Below are 26,956 nucleotides of genomic sequence, written 5' to 3'. Positions count from 1 at the left end.
TCGCTCCTCGCTACGATTTTATACTCTGGCTAACGGACTCGTCTTCGGCCTACACACCTAAGCAACTTGGTTGGGATATAAAATGGAGATTGGAGAAGACCATCTGCATCAGTCCTAGGAATTACTCTCCTCATCTGATCTTACCGTTGTTCTCTTTCACGAATGAAAAGACAACTTTAGTCTTTACTACATTTCCATTACCTCTTCTATTATCCTCTCCAATCCATCTTTACTCTTCATCCAGGGCGGCTTGACTAAAAACCCCACAGCGTAAATAGACTGTCATATAGTGTCGTTAGCGATACTATGAGAAGCCTCAACCTGAGAATCTCTGATCCTAGCCCGACCCATATGACACTAACATGATCTGCACCCTTAATCGGTATGATCAAGGATTGAGATGAACATTATCTCAAAATCTAGACTGATTTTCAGGTTAATTAGGCTCCCAGATGTAGGGTGCCGATCATGCCGAGATCAACTGGTAATATCTCAATCCTGTTTCTCTCCCATTTTATAACCAACGCGGTCGATATTTATTCTTCCTTGCCTCATCTCTGTGTCACATGACGTTAGTACCAAGGGCCCCACTACAGAGTCAAGCTCAGAAAAGTCCATTGACCTGACGACTAAAACTTGCTTGGGACAAAAGTTCATCTTTTCTCCCAAAAGCCCCGTACCCTTCTTCTCTTGAGAGTTTCTTAAAGCCCCAAAAGGAGGATGTTCAGAATGTTCAGTTTTCTACCTTCAAAGATGTTTCAATTGCTCTTACTTTCTTCTCTCCTCTTCATGCTCCGAACCCACACTACCGCACAACTCCTGGACTATTTTTGCTTAAATACAGGTAATTACACCTCTAATAGCAGATACCAGATTAACCTCAACCTCCTCCTCACTACTCTCTCGTCTAACGCAACCCGCACCGGGTTCTACAACGCCACCATTGGGCAAAGTCCTAACACAGTCAACGCTCGAGCTCGCTGCAGAGGCGATGTTACCCCCGTCGAGTGCGGGAGTTGTGTCGACACAGCGAGTCAAGATATTATTCAAGTATGCCCATACATGAAATCTTCAATTATATTCTACCACAACTGTCATTTACGCTACTCCAACCTACGGATATCCCCCACTGATAATTCCCCACGCTTTCATATGTGGAGTAACCAGAACGTCTCAAACCCAACTCGGTTTAATGAGACGTTGGGGAACTTGATGGGTAAACTAATTTCTCGAGCACTGGTAGCTTCTGCACCCCGTAATTTTGCGTTTGGACAGCTTAACTCCTCAAGCCTTCAAACAGTATACGGGCTTGTGCAGTGCGACCCAGATTTAACTGGAAATGAGTGCAGTGGATGCTTAAAAGGTGCTGTCTCTGAAATACCAACGTGCTGCGGTGGGAAGCAAGGTGGGATAGTTGTTTGGCCCAGTTGTAATTTGAGGTACTCGACTTACTCTTTCTTTGAGGCCTCACATGTAACACCAAAACAGGCTCCTCTTCAACCACCGACTCCTCTTCAACCAGTGGCTCCTCCTCCTCCTCCTCCTCCTCCTCCTCCTCCGTCATCCAACACAACTGCCTTGGGTAAGATTTTTATGTCCTCTTCACCGCAGACTTGGAATTACTTCTTTTGAGGAAATCATATCTGTACTCATTTCATTTGATTAGGGCACTCTCACTTTGTTATACACTTTTTATGGAAAACAATTCCAAAACGGGATACCGTCTAGGTAAAAACGTCGAAGGGGATAATGGCGCGAATTGCCTTTTCCAAGGATCAAATTTTCAGACAAAATGCCAATACCAAAACAGTTACCAGGAAATCGGATGCCAAAAACACTGCCAAAATTGTGGTGTTTCACTGATCTTAGCTGTCCATCTTATAGGCCTCGATTGATCTCCTATGGCCCAAAAATACAGCCAATAATGCAAGGGAAGTGATATATCGGCCCCTTTTGATTACTTGGGACACCCAGCAGCAGAATATCAATGACCGCATAGGGGCTGATGTACTTCATGTCAGAAAGATTCAATGGGGTTGATTGCCACATACACTGCTGCTGGGTGTCCCAAGCAATCAAAAGAGGTGGATATATCACTTCCCTAATGCAATCCTAACAGCCAATAATTTGTATTTTCCCTGCTCGTTTTGGCTTTTGACAACTGATTATTGGCCCAAAACCCATTATTGAATTCAAAATCATGTTTAATTTTCAGTATAATAATCGGTTTTGGACTCACAATCGGTTGTCAAAATCTAAAATCGTGAACCTATGGATATAGATTGTTTTTATCCATCCAAGTTCATGAACCAAAAATACAAATTATTTTACAGGGATTTGGAAGACAATTTTGCACAAAGCCATTTCACTGCTGACTTTTGCACCAGAGAACAACCACACAGACTTAATTTCTTAGTATATTTTGTCTTATTAAAAGGGGCGTCGATATTTTCCGCCCCCTGCAGTACACATTCACCCCCTTACAACGTGAACAGTGGGCAACTTTAACGCTTTTTTTTACCCCAGATCACGTTAAAAAGGGGGGGGGGGGGGGGGGCAGTGTATCAATGACTGCAGAGGGGGTAATGCACTTAATGTCAGAAGGATTCAACGGATTTGATTGCCACGTACTCTGCAGTTGGGTGTCCCATGTGATGAAAAGGGGCGCATTAGACACGTTTCATCTAGATTGCACTCCTTCATAGATGGCTTCTATAACTTCTTTAACATTAACCATGTCTTTTGATAATTAAAGTAAGCAAATTGTTATGATCTTTGTTATTCCTATTTTGAGCCCTTGATATATTGCTCCACTGCAAAATCAGTTTTATATCTAAATGGAAAATATTGTTTGTTTAGGAAGCAACCGAAATTCATCTGAGACCATTATTGCTATTGTTGTTCCACTAGTTGCTGTGGTGGTGCTCCTCCCTGCCATCATCTGCATTTGGGTACTAAGGAAGAAGGCAAAGACAACAACAGCTGGTAAATAACCATGACTTCATCATTACTATATTAGAGAAAAACTGCATTCTTCCAAATTTAATGGAATTATTCATGTTGCTACGAACTCGAGAAGATCAAACAGCTAGTCCTTTGGGCCTTCAATTATCCATGAAAACAAGTTCATAACTTTTAAGAGAGTAATTCATTACATTTGTTGCGTAATTATAAAAATGGGTACTTGTCCTTTTGTTACGTGCCTAAATAGCCGTAACGCAAATAAACAAAATAAAAAAGACATAAAGGAGGAGAGGTTGATTTGAGGCAACCGGACCTCCTAACGGCTCAATTCGAGAGGAGCCATGACTCTCCAAAACAAAGTTTCCTTTGCTGCTGTAGAATTCTTCTTCTTTTTCATTTCATTGAATTGCTACTATATAAATACAAGCAAGAGGGAGTGCCACATCACAAGCACACTTACCCACTAACAACAAACATCATAAATAACTAACTCCCACTACCCTAGACACATTAGCCATAACTAACTCCCACTACCCTAGACAGATTAGCCATAACTAACAGTCATTACACTAAAACACACACCCACTATTATGCACTAACTAACCCCACATACATCATAAGAAAATACACATAACACCTTTACTAACAAATTCTGTTGAATACACCTCCCGCTTATCCTCCTTCCTAACAAATTATTTTGAGTACATCTCTTGGGTTAGGGCCTTTCCAAGCTTCCAATTTATTTTGGCAAATGATTTATGGCGAGGTTGGTCCGAGGTATGCCCCAGCAGTGAGCATAGGCTGGTTTTTTTTTTTGAAAATTTAAAGGTGGTGGTCTAATTGAGTCCAGCCCTGAGGGCACTATTGGGAACGACCCTCGTGAGTGAGCTCGGCAGCATAGGCTGGTTATTGCAAAGGCATGGGAGCCTCCAACTTGTGGACACTTTAAATTAAACCTTGATGGATTTAGCCAAGAGACCCCGGGTCGGCGGGTGTAGGCGGGCTACTTAGAGATCACAGTGGTGAAACAATATGAGCTTTCTCAGGCCCCATTGGGGTTTCATATTCCACTAAGACAGAGATTAGAGCGGTTCATTAATGCACTAGGATGATTGAGCCCGGTGTTCTGAATCAGGTTAAAATGGAGGGAGACTCCCTGAATGTGATAAATTAGGTGAAGGGGTGTCTCTCCCATCCTTCGAGGTTAGCCCATTCGATTGAAGAGATTTTGGATCATGTGGGTGGATCCTCTGTCTCTTTTCATCACGAAAGAAGATTGGCAAATAGTGAGGCCGGTAAGCTAGCTAGGCGGGGAGCTTCTAGAGGCTTTAAAAATCTTTGATTTCCTTCTCCCTTGGTCTTGTATTCTTTCTTTTTTTTTCTTTTATTCTTTTGTTCTTTGTTTTTTCTCCTTTTGTGCCTTTGTTCCCAATCTTCTCAGTTGGCGGAGCGCTCTCAGGCTTCCTTTTTGCTTGATGTAATTCTTTTCTGTTAAAAAAAATCAGTTGAATCCATTTTTTGTTATTTGTTACTCTGTGAAGATGGAAAAGAAACTATTGAGTTCTTGCAATTTTCATTGCCTACAATTAGAGCTGCCACTGAGAACTTCGCAGAAGCAAATAAGCTTGGACAAGGTGGATTTGGTGCCGTTTTTAAGGTATTTACATCTTGCCATACTGACAAAACTAAAAATTGAATAGAGCAAAGATACTTCAATTAAAAGGGATTTGCTAGCGTCCATCGTAGAAGGCATTTCGCAGATGGTCTATTGCATCTGACAGCAGCCACCTGGTGAATGAAGACAAAATCTGCTGAAAAGTGAGCCTATGTGGCTGCTGTCAGATGCAACAGCCCATCCGTGAAATGCCTTCTGCGATGGACGCTAGGAAATCCCCAATTAATGTATTACTATATTTTTTTGCGATACTGTTTCAATAATTTGGAATGAATTATGTAGGGAAATTTCTTGGTTCCTTTTCTATATATTTGCAGGGAAGGCTATCGGACGGACATGAAATAGCCGTGAAAAGGCTCTCTAGAAACTCAAGGCAAGGTGTCGAAGAGTTCAAGAATGAGGTAGCATTAGTTGCTAAGCTTCAACATAGGAATCTTGTTAGACTCTTGGGTTATTGCGTGGAAGCAGAGGAAAAGATATTGGTCTATGAATACGTCCCCAACAAAAGCCTGGATTATTTTCTATTTGGTTTGTCCCTACTTTCATATATAGCAGTTCTCTATATATTGGAATGATTATCATTTGATGAATAATATCTGTCCCTCTTGTGGTATAAGGAAAGTCTCTTCGCCATATTTTCCTTTTAGTTCTCATATAAAAAATATCTATTTTTCCGCTTAGGTATGCCATAATTTCTTGTTTGTATATGCTCTGCATTAGAGACCGAAGAGAAACCGTGTTTGGAAATCATGTTTACAAAGATTGATATAGTAGTGTTTTCCATAGTCACAAGAAACTTCCGACTTTGGGAAAGACAAGTCCCTTTTTTCACTACAAATATCCATTTCGATCTTAACGTTGAAGAAACCCAAATCCTTGTGAAGTCTCCGTACAACAAGAGACTCAACATCGCTGTGAAAATCTCCAAGAAGAACGCTCCAAACCCTAGGCTTTGATCCTGATGTAGATCTGGTTAGAGTTCTTGCTAGATGCAAGATCTAACTCAAATAACATGGATTAACCCTCTTCTAATTCTTGATTCAAAAGAAACTCAAATGAATCTAAAGCTAACGACAGATCTAGGTCAGATTTGGTATAAGCAAAGGAAAAGATTCAAATTAACTCTTGGATCTATGACTTATGTAGAAGAAAAGAGAAAAAAAAAACTCATTGGACTGTAAAAGGAAGGAAAAAGACTATAGGAAGAAGAAGGATTTTATAACAGGTCTGTAACAAGAGGTACATGAGGTCCTCACCTGAACTAACAGGGAAGAAGATGAGAAAGAAGAGAGCCTTCTGCTACAGGAGCTCCTCCTTCAAAATCCATAACTCCGTCTCACTATTAAAGAATCCCAAATCACTTTCTGAACTGAAATTACCAGCAAGAGAAAAATTGCAAACAATGCCAAGGAAAATTCGTCCCATCTTCTCCTCCTCCCCCCCTATTTATAGGTGAGGGCTGGGGTATTGAGGCCCATCAAGCTTGCTAGATGGCTGCCACTTGTCAGCTTGTGGTCTCACTACAAAGACCCCTCAAATGCAATCAAATTACATCCCTAGCCTCACTACAAATGCCACTCAATGTTTCAAACAATTACATCACATGCCAACACCTACAAGCTATGTACAAATGTACAAAAACAAGCATCCCTTCTCTACAGACTTACCACTCTGTTTCCTCTCTTGGCTGCCTTGTCCTTCAACCTTTCCGATCGCCTTAGAATTTTTGGATGATCTAATCTTTGCATAATCTTCTCCTCTGCCTGTACAGCCATGTCGGATGTGGGGTCAAGAGTAGGATCCACATCAGATCCCACACAAAAGCCCCAAAAAAGAGCACACAAAGAAACCCTAGTTTCTTTCTTTTGCTTCTTCTTCTCTCTCTCTCTCTCTTTTCTTCTTTCTATTTACGTTTTCTCTCTTTTAACGTTTTGAGAAAAACGTCACGCGCACACACACACACGGCTCTGTCTCTCCCACTTTCCCTCCTATTTCAATAGGATATCTGATGTGGGTGTGGGGCCTTCATGGGCTGGACCCCATAACATTTTTCAAACTTTTCGTACACGTTTTGTTAGGTGAATATTTTCTCCTTTTGATAATGTCGAAGGATCATATTTGAAAAAAAAATGTATTTAAAACTTGAAAACTCATTTTAAGTTTCAAATAAAAATTATGTGGATCTTTTTCCAAAAGGTTAAACATTAAATAAACATGAATAAAACATGATAAATTGTACGTTCCGAAAACTTATGATTCTAATTAGACAAAAGTCGTACATTCCTAAAACTTATTATTCTAATTAGACACAAAGTCTTCTTTTCTACTTGTAATTTGTACCAATATTAGCTTTTCATCCCTAACCTACTACAAACGTGCTCTTTCTGTGCACTTCTCATTGGCTTCCAATGAGGCTTATCACATATTTCATGTTAACTTCTAATGATGTGTCCCACCCATTTTCACTCAATTATCTTTTGAAATTTTCGCTTCTCGCACTCACTTCCCATCCTGGCAACTATGGTTTTATTCACAAGAGAAAAAAATGAAACCCATGATCTTTCAACCTGGCCCTTTTCAGATGTTATGTCTATTTTTTTAGGAGTTCTACTTCTTTAACATTGCTTAACTAGAAAACCTTAGTTCTAAAAATAATGCAATGACCCTTTGAAGAAATAGTTCATTTTTCAGAACCATGGAACAGTGGTAACCAAATACATGTTACTGATTTGTATGCATGTTAGAAGAATTACTTGCTAAATTCATTTGCATTCCAAATTGACCATTATTTGGATGTGTGTACAGATCCAACTAAAAGGGCACAACTGGATTGGCAAAAGAGATACAAAATCATAGAAAGGATTGCTCGGGGCCTTCTTTATCTTCATGAAGATTCCCGACTAAGGATTATTCATCGAGATCTCAAAGCTAGCAATGTTTTGCTCGATGGGGAGATGCATGCCAAAATCTCGGATTTTGGCATGGCAAAGATTTTTGGAATAGACCAAACTCATGGAAACACGAAAAAAATCGCTGGGACGTAGTAAGCTTTCAGTCCTTGCCTCTCTTATTTCCTTCATCAACTGAACTTATTGCAGGAGATCCAAAGCTCCTCAAAATTTTGTTGGAACTCTATGCGAACCATTTAAGAATCCAAATGATTTGTCCTACAGTAAGTTATTTTAGTTAAATTTGAAGTCATTTGAGTAATACAACAACTTGATATTTATTCTTAGTGCCTTTGGCTTCAAGGAAACACGTTTCTTCTCTTGAATCTCCTCCATCTAGTTGGTTTCATTTCAACAAATTTCACAATAATGAAATCTAATTATTTATACAAATATGGTAAAATTAAAAATCAACATAATTGAAAAAGATCTTTTATTGATGACAACTTGCAGTGGATACATGTCCCCAGAGTATGCAATGTTCGGACAATTTTCTGTTAAATCAGATGTGTTTAGCTTTGGTATTTTACTTCTTGAGATTGTCAGCGGTCAGAGGAACAGTAATTTCTATGAATCAGATCATGTGGAGAACCTACCAAGCTATGTAAGTAGGATTTTTAATCTTTTCTTGTTAGACAGTGTTAAAGTATATAAATAACGCCTTTCTCCAACAGCGTAACCTTTTAGAGAAGTTGTTAAGTTAACAGACAGTAAGCTTTTGGAGAAATTGGTAAGTTAACAGACAGTAATGTGGCGAATTCTGTTCTAAACATTAGAACATTTTCCCTTCATCCAAAGTTTTGGAGAACATTATCTATGTTCATAAGTTGATGCATGTCTATGAATTTCCACAGGCATGGAGACTCTGGAAAGGAGGAACAATTTTGGAGCTAGTAGATTCTTCATTGAGGGAATGCTGTCCGGAAAGTGAAGTGACGAGATGCATCCACATTGGGTTATTATGTGTTCAAGAAGATGTAACTGATAGACCAGCCATCTCAAAAGTAGTTTTGATGCTGAACAGCAGAGTAAGACTCCCAGCACCATCACCACCTGCATTTTTTGTGCCTAGTAGAATGGATTTGTACTCGAGTGATTCACGGGCAACTGATGATTCTCGAACACCCTTGTGTACAAATGAAGTGTCAGTCTCTGAATTAGAGCCTCGGTAGCGTCATTGGAACATAAAGGACTACCATATTTATGTATAAAAAAAGAAGGCAACTGAGATCTGCACTACCATGTTTTAATGATAGGACAAACTAACCTTGTCCTTTATTATTTAAGTACCTGTCAAAAGCTATTACAATTCCAAAATAAGTTCTCCCCAGTCAATTAAAACAGAAAGGACAAGGTGAGTTCGAGTGCAAATATTAGTAGCCAAAAGGATATTGTCTGTTGAGAGTCATCACCGACTCTCTCATGTTGCCGGAGAGGACGAGCGGGCATGGCGCCGTGCGGCCCACACGGATATACATATCCTAGTTAAACTAGGAATCCTAGTTTGCTTAGGAGGTACACTAGCTTTAGGACTTATTTTGTGGTTTGAGATAGAATAGAGTCGAATCCTAGTTAGATTAGGAGAGATGTGTGGCTGTTTTGTTGTTAGAACAGGAGTTGTTTTGTGGTGGAGTCCGGTTGAAATAGGAGTCTGCTATATGGTTGCTTTAGAATAGGACTTTTATATGATTGGTTAATTTGATTAGGAGTTAGAGTCCTAGATGGTCTCTTAGTATTTTATTTATAAAAGAGGCATGAGTGCCGAAACGATATATATGCAGAGAGAAGAGATTCAACGTTTGTGTGTGAGACAGTTGAGAGAAAAGATACGTGAAAACATTACAGTGAGCAAGGTGAAGCTTGTGTACGGTTTGTGTGGTTTTACTTTAATAAGAATATTTAAAGGTCCCCCCCCCCCCCCCTCTCTCTCTCTCTCTCTCGCTCTCTGTGATTTGTGGGTGTTTTATTTTAGCTTCTTGCAGTGATCTCTTTATTAAACAAGGTATCAAAGCTTTGTGTCTTTGATCCTTGTTTTCTACAAGTGGTATCAAAGCATCTAGTGCTTTGATCTCTCGATTTTCTACAAGTGGTATCCGAGCCACCGGTCTGGCATCGGTGTACGGGTGTTCGTTTCATCTGTTAGGGACGGTGAAAGATCGTCAAAGAAGCCACTAGCATGGGACTAGTGAACGAAAGCCAAAGGAAGAAGATCAAGCCTCTAGGGACGAGATCCCATACGTTTGCGCTCAGGGATCAGAAGTAGAAGTTGTAGATCTGGGATCCAACTTCAAGTTTGTCACTCGTCAGAAGCTTTGATCAAAGAGATGGATTTTACGAATTCCGTCAACGGAATTGAGAAGTTGAATAATTCAAATTATTCATATTGGAAATCTTGCATAGAGTTGTATCTCCAAGGGCAAGATTTATGGGAGATAGTAAACAGTGCAGAAACCACTTCTCCTAGTGGAGGTGTCGAAACCTTTCAAAGACAAACGACGCTAGACTCCAGATGCTTGAGGATGAGATAAGCTCCGTATCTCAAGGGAATATGACGATTCCCAAGTATTTCATGAAGGTGAAAAAGATTTGTTATGAAATATCGCAACTCGACGAAGAGTCCAGAATTTCGGAGACACGGATGCGGAGGATTATTATTCGGGGATTAAAATCCTAGTATAGTGGTTTTATCACAGCAATCCAAGGATGGCCAACTCAATCAACGCTAGTGGAATTGGAGAGTCTCTTGGCAAATCAAGAGAGTCTAGCATCAGATGGCTAAAACTACGATAAAGGAGAACAAGGAGGTTCTCTTCACTGGGTAATGAAGAAAATTCCAAAATTTCAAGAATCAGAAAGGCAAGCCAAAGGCCAGATCAGATCAAAGAGGAGAAAGTTCTGACCTAGGGGAAGCCTCAAGACGTCGTGGTTATGAGAAATAACCACGAAATAAGGGCCACTTTGCCAGAGATTGTCGTGCACCAAAGAAGAATGAGGAAGGTAATTCTGCAAACATCTGAAGACTCCCAAGAGGTTGATAGCAACGAGGAGTGGTGTTCTCTTCTCTCCATCGCCGAAGAGCAAACCGATAAGTGTGAAGTTGCTCTTACGACTATAGAGGTCGTGGATGTCGCTAGTTCGGCGGACACAAACAAAGGTAACCGAATAAACTATTCTAGAGATTGGATAGTTGATTCGGGATGTTCGACTCATATGACCGGTGATGAGCAGAAGTTTGTGACAAAGACCGAATACAAAGGTAGTCGAATGGTGGTAACAACGAATGATGCGAAATTGCCTATTACCCACATACTTAATGTTTCCCGATCTAGTGGAGAGCTCGATTTATTGAAGGATGTTTACCATGGTCCAGACATGAAGGTGAACTTAATGTTTGTATCTCAGTTTACGAGAGCAGGAATTATATTCTCTTTGGCTCAGATGATGTGAAGATCTTCAAGGAATTACGTATTTTGGGTACTCTTATGGAGGGAGAAAGAGTAGACTTAGTCTATGTGATGTCGGCTCACGAAACGTATGTACACAGAACCCGAAAGAACGAGACTGCAGATTTATGGCATGCGAGATTGGCGCATGTTGGGTACTCAAAGCTGAAGGTGATGATGAAAAAGCAATTTGTGAAGGGATTTTATGATCTAGAGATTCGACATGACACGGTGTGTGCCGGGTGTCTATATGGAAAGGCGCATCAAATTCCATATACTAATTCAATGTTTCAAGTGAAGAAGCCGCTCAAGCTAGTGTACTCAGACGTTTTTGGGAAAGTGAGAACACTATCAATTGGAGGTATGAATTATTTGCTTACATTCATTGATGATTTCTCAGGTTTTGTATGGGTTTATTTTCTCAAAGAAAAATCAGAAGTTTTTTAAAAGTTCAAAGAGTTCCAAGAACAGGTGGAGACTAATCTTGGTTGCAAGATCAAGTGCTTGAGAACCGATAACGGTGGCGAGTACACATCGAACAAATTCTCAACTTACTTATGTAAGCACGGGATTTGTAGGCAGCTCACGTGTCCTGAAACACGTTAGCAGAATGGGGTGGCCGAGAGAAAGAATCGACATTTGGCAGAAGTTTCACGGAGTATGATGAATGCGAAGAATGTACCGTCTCGGTTTTGGGCCGAGTGTATGAAAACTGCCGCTTATGTGACGAATTGTCTTCGAGAGCCGAAGCTTGGGTTTATCTCATCATATGAGAAGTTGTATGGTATCAAACCCACTGTAAGTTATTTCAGAGTTTTTGGTTCAATTTGTTATGTGTTTGTACCTGACTATCTGCGCAACAAGTTTGACAAAAAGGCACTTCGGTGTGTCTTTACCAGGTACAACCCTGAAAGAAATTGCTGGAGATGTGTGAACCAGAAACTGGACGTGTGTACGTTTCAAGAAACGTGGTGTTTGACGAAGCTTCATCATGGTGGTTTTCTGATCGAGTTATTCTTCCAGATAGTCCAGAGTTAGAGACTAGTCTGCAAGAGAAGTTAAACATGGATTTTCTAGGAGGAGATGGTGTCGAATTGATGAAACCTGAGGAGGAGGTGGTGAGTAGAAAAGAGAGCCCTAAAAGTCCAAAGCAACGGAGTCCAGTATGAAAAACTGGTGTTCATGAGACAAAACCAAATGAAGAGATGAGACCATTTCAAGTGGAGGAACATTGAAGTGATCAAGCCTAGAAGATCCTCGCGGAGACGGAAGCCAAATCCAAAGTTTGCAGACGCGGCATATGTAGAAACATCAGAGGGTGAAGTCGGTATTTCAGAACCGATGCCTTTGAAGTAGTTTGCAAAGGAACTTGGCGTGACCTGTAGAGAGTCAGCGTTGAAGGGGAGTGTTGAGAGTCATCACCGACTCTCTACATGTTTGCCGGAGGGGACGGGCCGGCATGGTGCGGTGCGGCCCACACGGATATACATATCCTATTTAAACTAGGAATCCTAGTTTGGTTAGGAGGTACACTAGCTTTAGGACTTATTTTGTTGTTTGAGATAGAACAGAGTCGAATCCTAGTTAGATTAGGAGAGATGTGTGGCTGTTTTGTAGTTAGAATAGGAGTTGTTTTGTGGTGGAGTCCGGTTGAAATAGGAGTCTGCTATATGGTTGCTTTAGAATAGGACTTTAATATGATTGGTTAATTTGTTAAGGAGTTAGAGTCCTAGATGGTTTCTTAGTATTTTATTTATAAAAGGGGCATGAGTGCCGAAACGATATATATGCAGAGAGAAGAGATTCAACGTTTGTGTGTGAGACAGTTGAGAGAAAGGATATGTGAAAACATTACAGTCAGCAAGGTGAAGCTTGTGTAAGGTTTGTGTGGTTTTACTTTAATAAGGATATTTAAAGGTCTCTCTCTCCATCTCTTTGTGTGATTTGTGGGGTTTTTTTTTTAGCTTCTTGATGTGATTTGTGGGGTTTTGAACTACTGAAGTGCCTCCGAACAGAACCTAGCATTGCCCATTCGTGTTGATTTAACTAGTAAAAAACCATTTTAGAATTGCCTCTGAACAGAACCTAGCATTGCCCATGGAGAGCAGAGAGCAGTGTAACCAAAAGAAAAAGAAGGAAACAGAGAAGAAGAGAAAGTGTAAGGTGAATCGGGCGTTTCGGCCACTACAATAGGCCCTCGTTCTTGGAAAGTGCCTCTATACCACAATTCCTCAAATTGAATTGTTTTAACAATCTGCAGAGACTGGTAGTACATTCTCTAGATTATCCTGCAGTCTTTTAGGAAATTCTAAGAATTAAAGCAGTAGAATTTCCAATTGAATATGACCATGGATCATCCTTTCTTTAATCATTTGTTTAGAGGCAATTGATTAAAAAATAAAGATGATCTCCTGGTAGGTTAGATAGTCTAGATTATCCTGAAGCCTTTTGGGCAATTCTAATAAGTAATAGAGTTGTGGAATTTCCAATTGAATATGACACTGATAATCCTTTCTTTAATCTTGTGTTTAGAGGCAATTGATTTGGCAATAAAGATCATCCGCTGGTGAGTTATACTGTCTAGATTATCCTGAAGTATTTTGGGCATTTCTAATACGCATTAGAGTAGTGGAATTTCATTGAATATGACAATTGATCATCATTTCTTTAATCATTTGTTTAGAGGCAATTTATTAACCAAAAAAAGATAAAATGAATGATGCAATTTTATAATCTGGCCAATGGACTAATATGGCCTACACACCTAGGCATCCTTGGTTCAAATATAAAATGGAGATTGGAGCAGGAATTACTCCCTCAAATATCATCCCATCTTTTTATTTATTCTTGATGCCTTGCGATGTATCCTCTATCTCAGCCAAGGTATGGAAATTTCATTGTCCATCTAGAGTTTGTATCTTTGGATGGGCGGTTTGTTGCGATCGGATTCATACGATTAACTTCCTTAGGAAGTAAGTTATGTTGCTTGTGGACCATTGCCCCCTATGCTTGGATGATGGTGAATCTGTGGGTCATTTCTTCATGCAGTGTTCCTTTTCTCGTCAGATATGGAGCTATATACTTCTGAGGTTTGGCATATCTTGGATTTTTCCTTTATCTATTCCGGATTTGATGCATTAGTGGGAGTTTGTGCCGTGGAGAAAGAAAGAAAAATTGTTGTGGAAAATTTGTTTGCTTGCAACATGGTGGGTAAATTTGGAAAGAGAGAAATTCTAGAGTTTTTGAGGGGGTTGCTAAATCTCCGTACTGGCTATATATGAAAATTATCGCCCTCTCTATATCATGGGCAAGATGTCTTTCGGCATTCCGATTCGTTTCGGCCTTTGACTTATGGGAGGGGTGGAGAGAAGTTTGCTTTAGTAGGGAGGCTAGGTCTCGGATTGCTCAGCAGTGGGACGCTCCTCCTATTGGGATGTTCAAAATTAACTTCGATGGGTCGAGTTTTGGGAACCCGGGCCCAGCTGGGGTAGGTGGGTTATGTCGTGATGATTGCAGCGAAGTTGTGTGAGCTTATTCTGGCCCTCTTGGGGTATGTGATGCCTCGGAGGCTGAGGTAAAGGCGGTATATCATGGTATTAAAAGACTTGATAGAGAGAGCATGGATCACATTATTGTGGAGGGCGATTCACTCAATGTAATTCGATGGTTGAAGGGGGCGGTGTTGCCTCCTTGGAGATTTTCGTCTATCTTTGATGAAATAGATGATCTAATTTCGAGCTCTGCTATTGTTTTCAATCTTGTGCGGAGATCTGCCAATGGGGAGGCGGATTCTTTGGCTAGAGGTGAGGTTAGTCGTATGACATTGGAGTGGGTTGACTTGTCCTCCTCGGCCCGCTCCCTCATCTAAGGAAATCATTCTACCATTTCAAAATATATATATATATATCGTCCCATCTTTCTGTTTTCTCTTTCACGAAAGAATAGACAACTATAGTCCGGTCACTATCGCGTTTATTACATCTCCATGACCTCTTCCATTTTTGTCTCCAATCCATCTTACTTTTCCTCCAGGGAGGCTTGACTATAAATCCCACACCGCATGGCTGTGCCTTGGCCACGTATATAGTGGCTGTTATATTTACTCTTCAGATTTTTCTCTCGCTAACGATGCTATGAGAGCCCTAAGCATGAGACGCGACATGATATGCACCCTTTTAATTAGTACGTATGATCTAGGGGTGTAGATGAATATGACCTGAAAATCTTGAGTCATTTTCAAGTTGGTTCTCAGATATAGGGTTCCGATCATGCTGAGATCATCTGAGTGGGCGCAATTCGTGCGTCTCATAAGTATCTTACAGAATGAGCATCTCACAGTATCTCATCCCTTTTTTTTCTCTCAAAGAAAAGATTTTATTACCAACGCGGAGACACTAGTTTCCTCATTTTTGTTTCCTGATTTTTAGCCACTTGATCGCCTGCCGTACCCCCTCTCGCTACTTGAAGACGGTAGTTTATTAAAAAAAAATCATGGTAGCCAGGGGCGGAGGCACATAGAGCTTGAGGGGGGCCATGGCCCCCCCATGACTTGCTAAATTCTTTTATATCGTGCATGGCTATGCATGCATGCCAAGCTAGTTTAGTGGCCATGCCCCCCCCCCCCCCAATGACCGATGAAGACAAGTGTAAGTCAATCTGCCCCCCCCCCCCCCCCCCCCCCAACTGTAAATTCCTAGGCAAACGTGCCCTAAAGATCAACTAATTGATGCAATATTATAACATGGCCAATGGACTGATACGATGTACATACCTAGGCAATGCTGGTTCATATAAAATGTAGATTGTAGCAGGCCATCTACATCAATCCTAGGAATTATTTTCTCAAATATCATCAAAGCTTAGGCCACATCTGCCGGCCAAGATTTTTTTTTATTCGAGATAAATCAATGTCTCCAAGCGGTGACAGAGGGGTAGGGCAGTGCGGGAAGGAGAGATTTGAGAAGGCACAATGGAGGTTAGCCTGTGAAGTAGCTAAAAATCTGGAAAAAGTAAATTGTATTTTGAGTTGTGTTTTTTGTTTCCTGATTTTTAGCCACTTCTAGTCACTTATAAACACTAGTTTACTGATTTTTGTTTCCTGAATTTTTAGCCACTTCATCCTCATCTTGAATTGGAGACGGGGGTTTATTACCAACCAACAAAAATTCATGGTAGCCAAGCGTGTCCTAGCCGTATTTCACTTTCACGAAAGAATAGACAGCTTTAGTCTTTACTACATTTCCATGACCTCTTCCTAACTTCCTTTTCCTCTCCAATCCATCATTAGTTTTTTCTACGCAGGCTTGACTATAAATCCCATAGGACACGTAAAAAGAGAAGGGTATACTTACTCTTCATATTTTTCTCCCGTTAACGATACTACGAGAACATGAGAAGCCTGAATCCGAGCCCGACCCATATGACACTAACATGATCCACACCCTTCAGTTCGTATGATGTAGGGTGGAGATGACATGACCTGAAAATCTCGATCATGCTGAGATCATCTGGGTCAGCTCAATTCGTGCTTCTCATACCCTTCTCACAGAATGAGGTTCTCATAGTATCATATCCGTCTTCTACCAAGGAAAGGTTTTTATAATCAACCAAATAAGATTCTCATCTGTTTCGTCTCACATGCAGACTAGTGTAATGACGCTAACCTGTGTTCCCATGGGCCCACTACAGAGTCAAGCTCATAAATGTCCATTGACCTGACAACTAAAAAGCTGCTTCTCCACCATAGTTCATCTCTCTCCCAAAAGTCCCCCAGAGTTTCTTGAAGCCCAGCAGATGATTTTGTGGTTTCTACCTTCAAAGATGTTTCAATTGCTCCTTTTTCCTTCTCTTCTCTTTATGCTTGGAACCCACACTACTGCCCAACCTCTGTACAATTTTTGCTTAAAAACAGGTAATTATACCTCTAATAGCCCGTACGAGACTAACCTCAACCGCCTCCTCCCTACTCTCTCCTCCAACGCAACCCGCATCAGATTCTACAACGCCACCATCGGGCAAAGTCCGAACACCGTCTCTGCTCGAGTCCTCTGCAGGGGCGATGTTACCACGGCCGAGTGCCGGAGTTGTGTTGACACAGCGAGTCAAGATATTTTACAAGTATGCCCGTTCACAAAATCTGCAATTATATTCTACGACTACTGTCTTTTACAGTACTCCAACTTACGGATATCCCCAACGGATAATTCCAATGAGGTTTATATGTGGAATACACAGAACGTCACAAACCCAACTCAGTTTAATGCGCAGGTGGGGAATCTGATGGAGAGACTAATTCCTCTAGCCGCATCAGCTACTTCACCCCGTAATTTTGCGACTCGGCAAGTTAACATTTCGAACTTTAAAAGCATATATGGGCTTGTGCAGTGCGCACAAGATTTAACTGGAAGTGAGTGCAGTGGATGTTTACAAAGTGCGGTCTCTCAAATTTCAAGGTGCTGCGATGGGAAGGAAGGGGGGAGAGTTCTTGGGCCCAGTTGTAATTTCAGGTACGAGATCTACCCTTTCGTTGAGGCCTCACGGCTAACACCAGCACCAGCACCAGCTCCTCCTCTGATACTGGCTCGTCATCCTCCTCCTGCTCCTCTTATTCCTCAATCAAACAAGACAACTACCCGGGGTAAGATTTTAAGCTCCTCTTCCTCTGCCCAACTCAGTTTATACTTTTCTGTTTCTTCCAACATAAAAATGGACGTAAAATTTGTTTTATGCTCATTTTTACAACAAAAAAACAAATTTTACATTCATTTTTATGTCAATGGGCTTAAAAGGGCTTGAGCACCCTCGCTTTGGTTGCCACATGCTTGGCATTCTCAAGGATATCCCAAATAAGGAAAAGCGCAAAAAATGTTTTTCACGCAACTTTTATGGGGTTAATTGGCAGCCAATTTAGCACCACAATCCCTAGAGTTTACTAGACAAGATTCAAAGCTAATTAATGCTTCTCTAGTGATGTGGTACCCATGTTCCCTACTTATACCTTCCATGCCATCCTCTACAAAAAAGGAAAAATTCCTCAAGTAGAATTTTGCTTTTTTGCCTTTTCTCTCTTTTTCTCTCTTCCCTCGCCCTCTTCTCTTTCTATATATTGGTAATGACACCCCCTCCCATTACTCTTACAAGGTTGGCAACCAAACACTACTTATCACTATTCTACTAGGTAAATCCTAGGTAGATCAAACATTTTAATTGTTTGTCTCCTCGCTATTGACTACTTTTAAGGGTGAGTTTTACCAGGTAAATATAGAAGGGTGAGTTCTACCAAAATTTTCCCTTCGATTGGATGCAACAAACACCAGCAGAAGCTCTCTACGCCACAAATAAGGTGTTAGAGCAGAGTCCGGCGGCAGACAAGTCCTAGAGCAATACCAACTTTCGCCGTACGGACTCTCCTCCAAATCTGTATTGTCAGGGCAGAGAGCATCCGGCCGTTGTATAACTGATTCTATCTGATAGGCCATGCTTTGGATCTCCTATGGCCAATCACGCCAATAATGTGTATGCTTACTTTGGTGAATGTGAACCATTTGCCCTAGATAGTTTTTAGCCATCCCTAATGAACAATAAGAAATACAAGCTATTTGACCTAATAATTATGGGATTTGCTAAGCAATTTTACGAAAAGCCATTTTGCGGCTGACTTTTGCACAAGAGAAGAGTCACACAAGCTCACTTTTAAACAGATTTTGTTCTTTTAATTTAGTTCATCAAAGGTGGCTCTTCTCTTGTGCGAAAGTCAGCTGAGAAATTGCCTAGCAAATGCCAATAGTTATTTGATTGACTTTATTTTTTACGCTATTGTAAATCCATAACAAGGCCTATTAAATAGATCGTTTAGATCAACCAAATATGGAGGCCTTTGGGTCATAACAATGCTACACAAAACTTGTTCTTTCCAAACATTTCTTCATCCAGACCTGCAGTAACTTCTTCAACAGTAACCATTTCTTTTCGTAGAGTTAAGCAAATTGTGGTGATCTTTGTTCATTTTTTTAGTCCGTCTTGAATGATTGAAAGCTAGCTAAGTATATAGTGTTAATTCAGGAAGCAAGCGAAGTACATCTGGGACCATTATTGCTATTGCTGTTCCACTAGTTGTTGTGGCCGTGCTCCTCGCTGCCATCTGCATATGTGTAATAAGGAAGAAGGAAAATACAACTGTTGGTAATAACCACGGCTTGATCCTTGAAAACAAGCTCTTAGCTTTTAAGAGAGTTATTCATTACATTGTTTTGCGTGATTAGAGAAATGAGTATTTCCCTTTTTCTAACAGATTCTCTTGAATCCATTTTCTGTTATTTTTTACTCTGTGTAGTTGGGAATAGCACTATTGAGTCCTTGCAATTTTCATTGGCTACAATTAGAGCTGCCACTGACAACTTCTCTGAAGAAAATAAGATTGGACAAGGTGGTTTTGGTGCTGTTTTTAAGGTATTAACATGTTATCATACTGACAGAACTATAATTTAAATTGGCTATAGATACTTCCATTCAAATTGTGGACTTCTTAGTGATACTTTTCAGTAGTTTGAAATGAAGTAAAGAAATTTCTTGGCTTCTTTTCTATATATATGCAGGGTAGGATGTCAGATGGACAAGAAGTAGCCGTGAAGAGGCTCTCTAGGAACTCAGGACAAGGTATTGAAGAGTTCATGAATGAGGTAGCATTAATTGCTAAGCTTCAGCACAGGAATCTTGTTAGGTTCTTGGGCTGCTGCGCGGAAGGAGAGGAAAAGCTATTAGTCTATGAATATGTTCCCAACAAAAGCCTGGACAATTTTCTATTTGGTTCGTCCCCCTTAACAAACATAGCAGTTCTCTAAATAATTGCATGATTATCATCTCAGTTCTCTAAATAATTGCATGATTATCATCTCAGTTCTCTAAATAATTGCATGATTATCATCTCAGTTCTCTAAATAATTGCATGATTATCATCTCTCTCTCTCTCTCTCTCTCTCTCTCTCTCTCTCTCTCTCTGTCTGTGTGCGCGCGCGCGGGTGTGCGCATGTGTGCGTGCGTGTGTTTAAGGAATGTATCTTTGCCTTGTTTTCCTTCCCCCTCGCATGTAACATCTCCCTTATCTCGTCGGTATGCATAGAATTTTCTTGTTTCTATATTTCTCCTGTTCGTATAGATCTTTTGGATTACTTAATTACAGAAGAGAAACGATAGTCGACAAAAATGCAGCCCATGATTTTTCAAACCTTTTTCGGACTTTTTTTTTTCTTGTGTTGTATATCTTTCACATTGTTTAACTAGTAAACCTGAGTGTTCTAAAATCTTTCAATGACCCTTTTTTTTAAATGGAAAATCTTTCAATGGCCCTTTGAAGATATAATTCTTCATTTGGCAGAATTATCTAGTGGTAACCAGATATATGTTAACTGATGTGTATGCATGTGTGATGAATTGCTTGCTAAATTCATTTGCATCCCAACTTGACCCATGATTGGATGTGTGTACAGATCCAACTAAAAGAGCACAACTGGATTGGCAAAAGCGATACAAAATCATACAAGGGATTGCTCGAGGCCTTCTTTATCTTCACGAAGATTCTCGACTAAAGATTATTCATCGGGATCTCAAAGCTAGCAATGTTTTGCTTGACACGGAGATGCATCCCAAAATTTCGGATTTCGGCATGGCAAGGATTTTTGGCATAGACCAAAGTGAAGGAAATACCAACAAAATCGCTGGGACATAGTAAGCCTTTAGACCTTGCCTCTCTTGTTTCCTTTGTCTACGGAACTTATTTAATGTTCTGGAAATCCAAGCTCCTCGAAATTTATCAATGGAATCTAATTATTTATTATAAATATAGTTAAAAAAATATCAGCATAATTAAAAAGGAACTGCTATTGATGACAACTTGCAGTGGATACATGGCCCCAGAGTATGCAATGCGTGGACTATTTTCAGTTAAATCAGATGTGTTCAGCTTTGGGGTTTTACTTCTAGAGATTGTCAGTGGTCAGAAGAATAGTAATTTCTATGAATCAGATCGTGGCGAGGACCTCCCAAGCTATGTAAGTATGAGTTTTTATCTTTTTCTCAAAAATCGACCCAAGTTGCACCCTTTCAAGAACAGAATCTAAATTCAGATGTTCAATTTTATGAATTTCTACAGGCATGGAGACACTGGAATGGTGGAACAATTTTGCAGATGATCGATTCATCGGTGAGGGAATTTTGTCCGGCAAGCGAAGCAATGAGATGCATCCACATTGGGTTGTTATGTGTTCAAGAAGATACAGCAGATAGACCAGCCATGTCATCAATCGTTCTAATGCTTGATAGTTTCTCTGTTACACTCTCAGCACCAGCACCCCCTGCATTTTTTATGCATAGTAGAATGGCTTCGTGCTTGAACGATTCACAAGGAAACAATTCTGAGCAATCTCTAGGTAGGCAAACACCTTTGTCTACAAATGAAATGTCAATCACTGAATTAGAGCCTCGGTAGTGTCATTAGAGAGTGTACTTGAATGAAACCAAGTATATGCTGTGAGTTGCTGAACTATTATGATTAAAGTAAAAGGGGTAGTTGTATTCGACTTCATTTGACTATGAATAGAGATTTGAATGTATAATAGTGATGTCCACACTCCCTTATTTTGTTAATTGCACTTCTTTGTTTCTTTCAAAATTTTTGAACTCGCTGTTGGTAGCTTTCGTTGGAATCGTGTCAGGGGAAGAGAAATGGAAAATAAAAATAACACTCCCTTGTTCACTCTCTTCATTCAACTCCCATGTTGACACTCTCATTCTCCCTCTTTCTCTTGTTTCTCTCCTCTCATTATGTGAATATAATGTTTTGGTAAAGTGTATTTGTATTGATATTGAATGAGAATATATATAAGGAGAACAATCCTATATCCTCCAATCACATTCCTTGATTGGAGGAGTAAATGGGGAGATAAAGTCAATCTAATAAGCATCATCTATCCCCCCTCAAGTTGAGGCGTGTAGATTTAATGTGCCCAACTTGCAAACAATACTCTGAAAGGCCACTTTACCTAAAAATTTAGTGAAAACATCAACAAGTTGAATTGAGCCCCATGTTCTCCTCCAAGAAATCTCGGTATGTCTTAGTTGTAAATATCAACTTCCATGTGGAAAGAGCAAAAGGCAGGGAAGGTCCCTTAACAATAGTTTCTGAATCGAGGTCTCCAACTTCTGGGCAAACTATCCAAGTTACCAGGCAATTTTGGCAGAAGTATCAAGTCAGCAAGTATTGAGGCTTAAAAGGCTAAAATACCTTTAGGGCCCATTTGGATGCCGAGAAGATTTTGATTTGGATTTCTCACATTTGCAGCCCTTTTTACACTGTAATTTGGATCGGATCAAATTCTTGGATTTCTAATTCAGCAGCTGACAGTGAAAAAAATCAGATTTCTGAGTTTGCTGTGGAAATAAGAAATTGGAAATCCACAGATCTGGGAGTTTCCTTCACCCTCTTTGCTCCTCAACCTCTCCCCTCCACTAGGAAGTACCCCCTTCCCTCTCTGTCTCCCCCTACACGAGCTACCGGATCTATTCATTTTGTATTCAAAACTCAATTCCAAATCCAAATACAAAATGGGAGGTATCCAAACTGGCCCTTATTCTTATTATTGTCCATTTTTAGGGTGAAGAAGAAGAAAAAATAGAAAAATAAAAAAACAGTTGAACACTGCTATAAAATTAGGAATAAGACAAACTATAAGAAAATATTTGTAAAAGATATATTGTCTCTCATTTCTAATATGAACTGCTTCATATCTCACAAGTATAGAGAAGGTAATTTGTGCTGCAGGTTCGTTGGCTAATCATGCTTGTTCTACTAGACTCAATGAAACTTTTTGGAACTGGTTGGATCACCCATGAGACACGAGGGAGGCTGTTAGATGTGATCAGCTCGATAGTCCTAATGTTCGAGTTAGATATTTAATATTGTGGTGTGATTTCTTTAGCATTCTGTATGGATTTTAGAGGCAAGGCGGCATGTCCTCTTGTTTATCTTTATTTCTATCAATAAAATTTCATGTGATGTCGCTCGGTTCCAAGATAAATTCTGGGTTAAAAAAAAAACTTAAAAGACCACTAAAAGTTGGATGAGAAGACAAATATTTTTTTTTAAAAAAAAAAAGAACATAAAAATCTCTTAAATTGGGAAAGAAGACGAAAAATTATATACAAACCCTATATTCTAAGAAGCATACTGATATTGGCATGACTGTTTTGATAATTGCACTAACTCCCCTTATCTTTTCTTTCTTAATTGGCTTTCAAGAGCATTTTTAGAAATTGTGATAACCATGGATGGCTGGTTAAATAGTAAAAGACAAGGTCAGTTACTGCAATTATAAAAACAGGGTAGCGCAAATATCAGTAGCCTTTAAATATATAAATAAAAGTCAAGGTCTGTTACTGCAATTATAAAACAGGGAGTGCAAATATTGTTAGTGATTTTGCATTTTCAAAATCATGTATATTACATGTTTTAGTGTTTTGAAAAATGTTTTATCAAAAGCGTTTGGGAAAAAGAAAATGTTTTCTTGGAAATATTTGCTTTTACAAAAGGATGTAGAAGTGTAGTTGAAAAGATAGTCCCGTATCGGATGAGAGAAAAGAAAAAGAATGGCTTATAAAGCACTACCTTTTCTAACTCTTGTTGATTGCACATTGGGTTGGACCCGCGGGACGGTGCAACGCACCGTTCGCACACGCGCACCGTTCGCACCCGCGCGCGGCGTGGGCAATGGGCTATAGGGCGCATAGTGGCGCTTTTTTAGGCGCACTTTGCAATGGGTGAAGCTGATGTGATTTTGGGTATTAGAATCATAAGACAGGATAATGGTCTTATTCTAACACAATCACATTATATTGAGAAAGTTCTCAAAAAGTTTAACCATTTTGAATGTTCACCCATTTCAACACCTTTTGACCCAAATATAAAGTTGTATCTTAATACTGGTAGGACTATTTCTCAACTAGGGTATGCTAGTGTAATTGGTAGTCTTATGTATGCTATGACTTGTACTAGGCCAGACATAGCATTTGCTGTAGGTAAACTTAATAGGTTTACCAGTAATCCTAGTTTTTCTCATTGGAATGCAGTCTATAGAGTTTTAAAATATTTAAAGAAAACTATAGACTACGGTTTATGTTATAGTGGGTATCCAACTGTAATAGAAGGATACTCTGATGCTAGTTGGATAACTGAGCGTATAGACCATTTTTCAACCAGTGGGTGGATTTTCACCCTTGGTGGGGGAGCAGTCTCCTGGGCCTCTAAGAAACAGACATGCATAACAACTTCAACTATGGAAGCAGAGTTTATAGCTCTGGCAGCATGCTGTAAAGAGGCGGAATGGCTTCGGAATTTGTTATTGGAAATTCCGTTATGGTCTAAACCAATGCCATCGATTTATGTTCATTGTGATAGTCAGGCCACACTATCAAGGGCATATAATCATGTTTATAATGGTAAGTCCAGACATATTAGACTTAGACATAGTACTATAAGAGAGTTACTTACTAATGGAGTAGTAACTATTGATTTTGTGAGATCGAGCCAAAACTTGGCTGATCCATTCACTAAAGCTCTTGCAAGAGATCTGGTGTGTAAAACATCATTAGGGATGGGGTTAAAGCCATTAACCAATAGTCACCAATGATGGAACATCAACTCAACACTTGAATAAACATCAAGTCTTGAGTTCAATGAGTCCAAGTACATCATATGGAGTGATTGCAAGCACTATAATCTGTATTATTTGCCATCCCAAGGTAAAGTGCTTGGTACCTGTAATGTTTAAAAGGAGAAGGCTGAGTATTTAAACTCTTAATAGGCTTATAACATAGTGTTGGAGTGTTTTAGTTACAGGGGCACTCTTGATAAGCCTACCTATGTGAGTGTGGAAGTGGTGCCGCTTCCTATGAGACCTGGCTAGTCTCTAGAGCGCTCATGAAACCAAGATATAGACACAAGGCCAGTACATGTGTCGGTTTTAGAAATTGCCCAAAGAGGTGAAATCTTGTGTGTGAGACGTATCCGGTTAACCAAATAGAATAGGTAGTTCAAAGATACATCTACTATGCAATTCTGGTTAACTTTGATATGTCCTCACTAAGTGAAGGTTCAAATCGAGAGATACCTTCATCTATGCATAAGATTTCCAAGCCTGATGAGAAAATTTTCTTTGATTTTGAAAATGATGGGGGATTGTTAGTGATTTTGCATTTTCAAAATCATGTATATTACATGTTTTAGTGTTTTGGAAAATGTTTTATCAAAAGCGTTTGGGAAAAAGAAAATATTTTCTTGGAAATATTTGCTTTTACAAAAGGATGTAGAAGTGCAGTTGAAAAGATAGTCCCGTACCGGATGAGAGAAAAGAAAGAGAAGGGCTTATAAAGCACTACCTTTTCTAACTCTTGTTGATTGCACATTGGGTTGAACCCATGGTTGGACCCGCGGGACGGTGCAACGCACCGTTCGCACACGCGCGCGCGCGTGGGCAATGGGCTATAGGCGCATAGTGGCGCTTTATTGGCGCTTTTTTAGGCGCACTTTGCACTTCGCACGTACGCAACGTCGCGAGGAGCGATTGGAGCCTTTAATTTTTCCAGATTTGATCTGCACCGTTGGATCAAGATGAAGGTGGACCGGTCGGATGGGTGGGTCAAATGGTTCGCAGGCTCATCAAGCCGAATGGTTCAGTTGGGTTGGGCTTCGGTTCGGGCCTAACGGTGGGCCCGTTTCGGTTCGGGCCTAACGGTGGGCCCGTTTCGGTTCGGGCCTAACGGTCGGCCCAATGGGCCCATGACTCCAACGGTCAAAGGGTGTGATCAAATGGGTTGTGTCCCTTCCCCCAACGGTCAAGTGCCAAGGGGGTGCGATCCACACCATAGATGGTTGATCTAACGATGACTGGGTTGGAGAGAGGTTTTACTCAAACCAACAGTCACCTCTAGAATCGATCAGGACCATTCAATATCAATGGGTGCGATCTAACGGTCAGATTTCAAACATTCTGGAAAGGTGCCCTGTAGAGGTGTTTTTCACACTGAAAAGACACTAGATGGTCTATAAAAATGTGCAAACTTCAGTCATTTCAGATAGAAATCGAATTGGCAATTCTGACAGACTTTACACTCTCTTCTACACTCTTACAAAAATCCCCAAGTATTTCTACATACTGTTTTTCTATTGTTTACTGTTCTAGATACTGTTTTTCTGCAGAAACAGAATCTAGAGATTTCTCTAAGGCTTGAAATTTCGGAAGGGCATTTCGGATTTGATTCCGCTAGTGCTACGCTTCATCAAACATTAGTAGGGCTTCCCTACTAGGCTTCATTGTATCTTGGAGGCAATTCGCGGATCCCCTTTGCACACTACTAGTGGGGGCGAATCTTGTCTTAAGGAAAGTGATATCACGCCATGAAGCAACAAGTTTCTGTTTTCTATCATCAACAGTACCCTCAAAATTTACAACAAATATCAGTAGCCTTTAAAAATATAAAAAAAATAACATCAAAGGGTGTCGAATGGGAGATCGAAACATGCAATGATGATGAATGAATAGAAACCCATAATAGGTCGATATAAAATCAATATAAATTTTACACCAATCAAACTGTGCAACGACCAAATACTCTTAAGCTGTTAGAGATGGTGTTATTTAATTATTTATACTTCAACACTCTCCCACATTTGGGCCTCTCTTTTCTTGGGTTGGCCATAATGTGGCACATGTAGCCCCTCTTTTGGGTTGGCTTTACATGTGGGCTTTTAGTGTCAGGAAATTGTGAGTTCTAAACCCAGGACATGGGGCTCTGATACCATGTAAAACAACCAATTACTCCAAAAGCTTTAGCATCAAAAGTTTTGGCTAAAACAGTATTTGTGCGAGTGTAGGAAA

General features: G+C 40.1%; 2 protein-coding genes across 4 annotated transcripts; both read left to right on the top strand.

Moving 5' to 3' along the window:
- Positions 1-638: 638 nt before the first annotated feature.
- On the top strand, positions 639-8,878 carry LOC143884001 (cysteine-rich receptor-like protein kinase 15). Of its 2 annotated transcripts, none has more exons than XM_077387347.1 (7): positions 639-1,582; positions 2,911-2,985; positions 4,506-4,621; positions 4,957-5,167; positions 7,445-7,682; positions 8,041-8,191; positions 8,442-8,878. In XM_077387347.1, the coding sequence occupies exons 1-7, from the start codon at positions 721-723 to the stop codon at positions 8,757-8,759; spliced, it is 1,971 nt and encodes a 656-aa protein (XP_077243462.1). In that variant the 5' UTR covers positions 639-720; the 3' UTR covers positions 8,760-8,878. The 2 variants fall into 2 exon arrangements, with proteins under 2 accessions (XP_077243462.1, XP_077243461.1); XM_077387346.1 differs by having other exon boundaries at positions 2,860-2,985.
- A 7,517-nt stretch (positions 8,879-16,395) lies between these two features.
- On the top strand, positions 16,396-21,671 carry LOC143884002 (cysteine-rich receptor-like protein kinase 25). Of its 2 annotated transcripts, XM_077387348.1 has the most exons (7): positions 16,396-17,667; positions 19,092-19,211; positions 19,363-19,478; positions 19,625-19,835; positions 20,516-20,753; positions 20,926-21,076; positions 21,178-21,671. In XM_077387348.1, exons 1-7 carry the CDS (start codon positions 16,824-16,826, stop codon positions 21,511-21,513), a joined length of 2,016 nt encoding a protein of 671 aa, XP_077243463.1. In that variant the 5' UTR covers positions 16,396-16,823; the 3' UTR covers positions 21,514-21,671. The 2 variants fall into 2 exon arrangements, with proteins under 2 accessions (XP_077243463.1, XP_077243464.1); XM_077387349.1 differs by lacking the exon at positions 19,092-19,211.
- Positions 21,672-26,956: the final 5,285 nt, after the last annotated feature.

Source organism: Tasmannia lanceolata, unplaced genomic scaffold (genome assembly GCF_043159265.1).
Source record: "Tasmannia lanceolata isolate RefF3 unplaced genomic scaffold, GAP_Taslan_0.1 ptg000008l, whole genome shotgun sequence".
NCBI lineage: Eukaryota > Viridiplantae > Streptophyta > Magnoliopsida > Canellales > Winteraceae > Tasmannia > Tasmannia lanceolata.
This window is presented reverse-complemented; position numbering and strand designations above follow the sequence as displayed.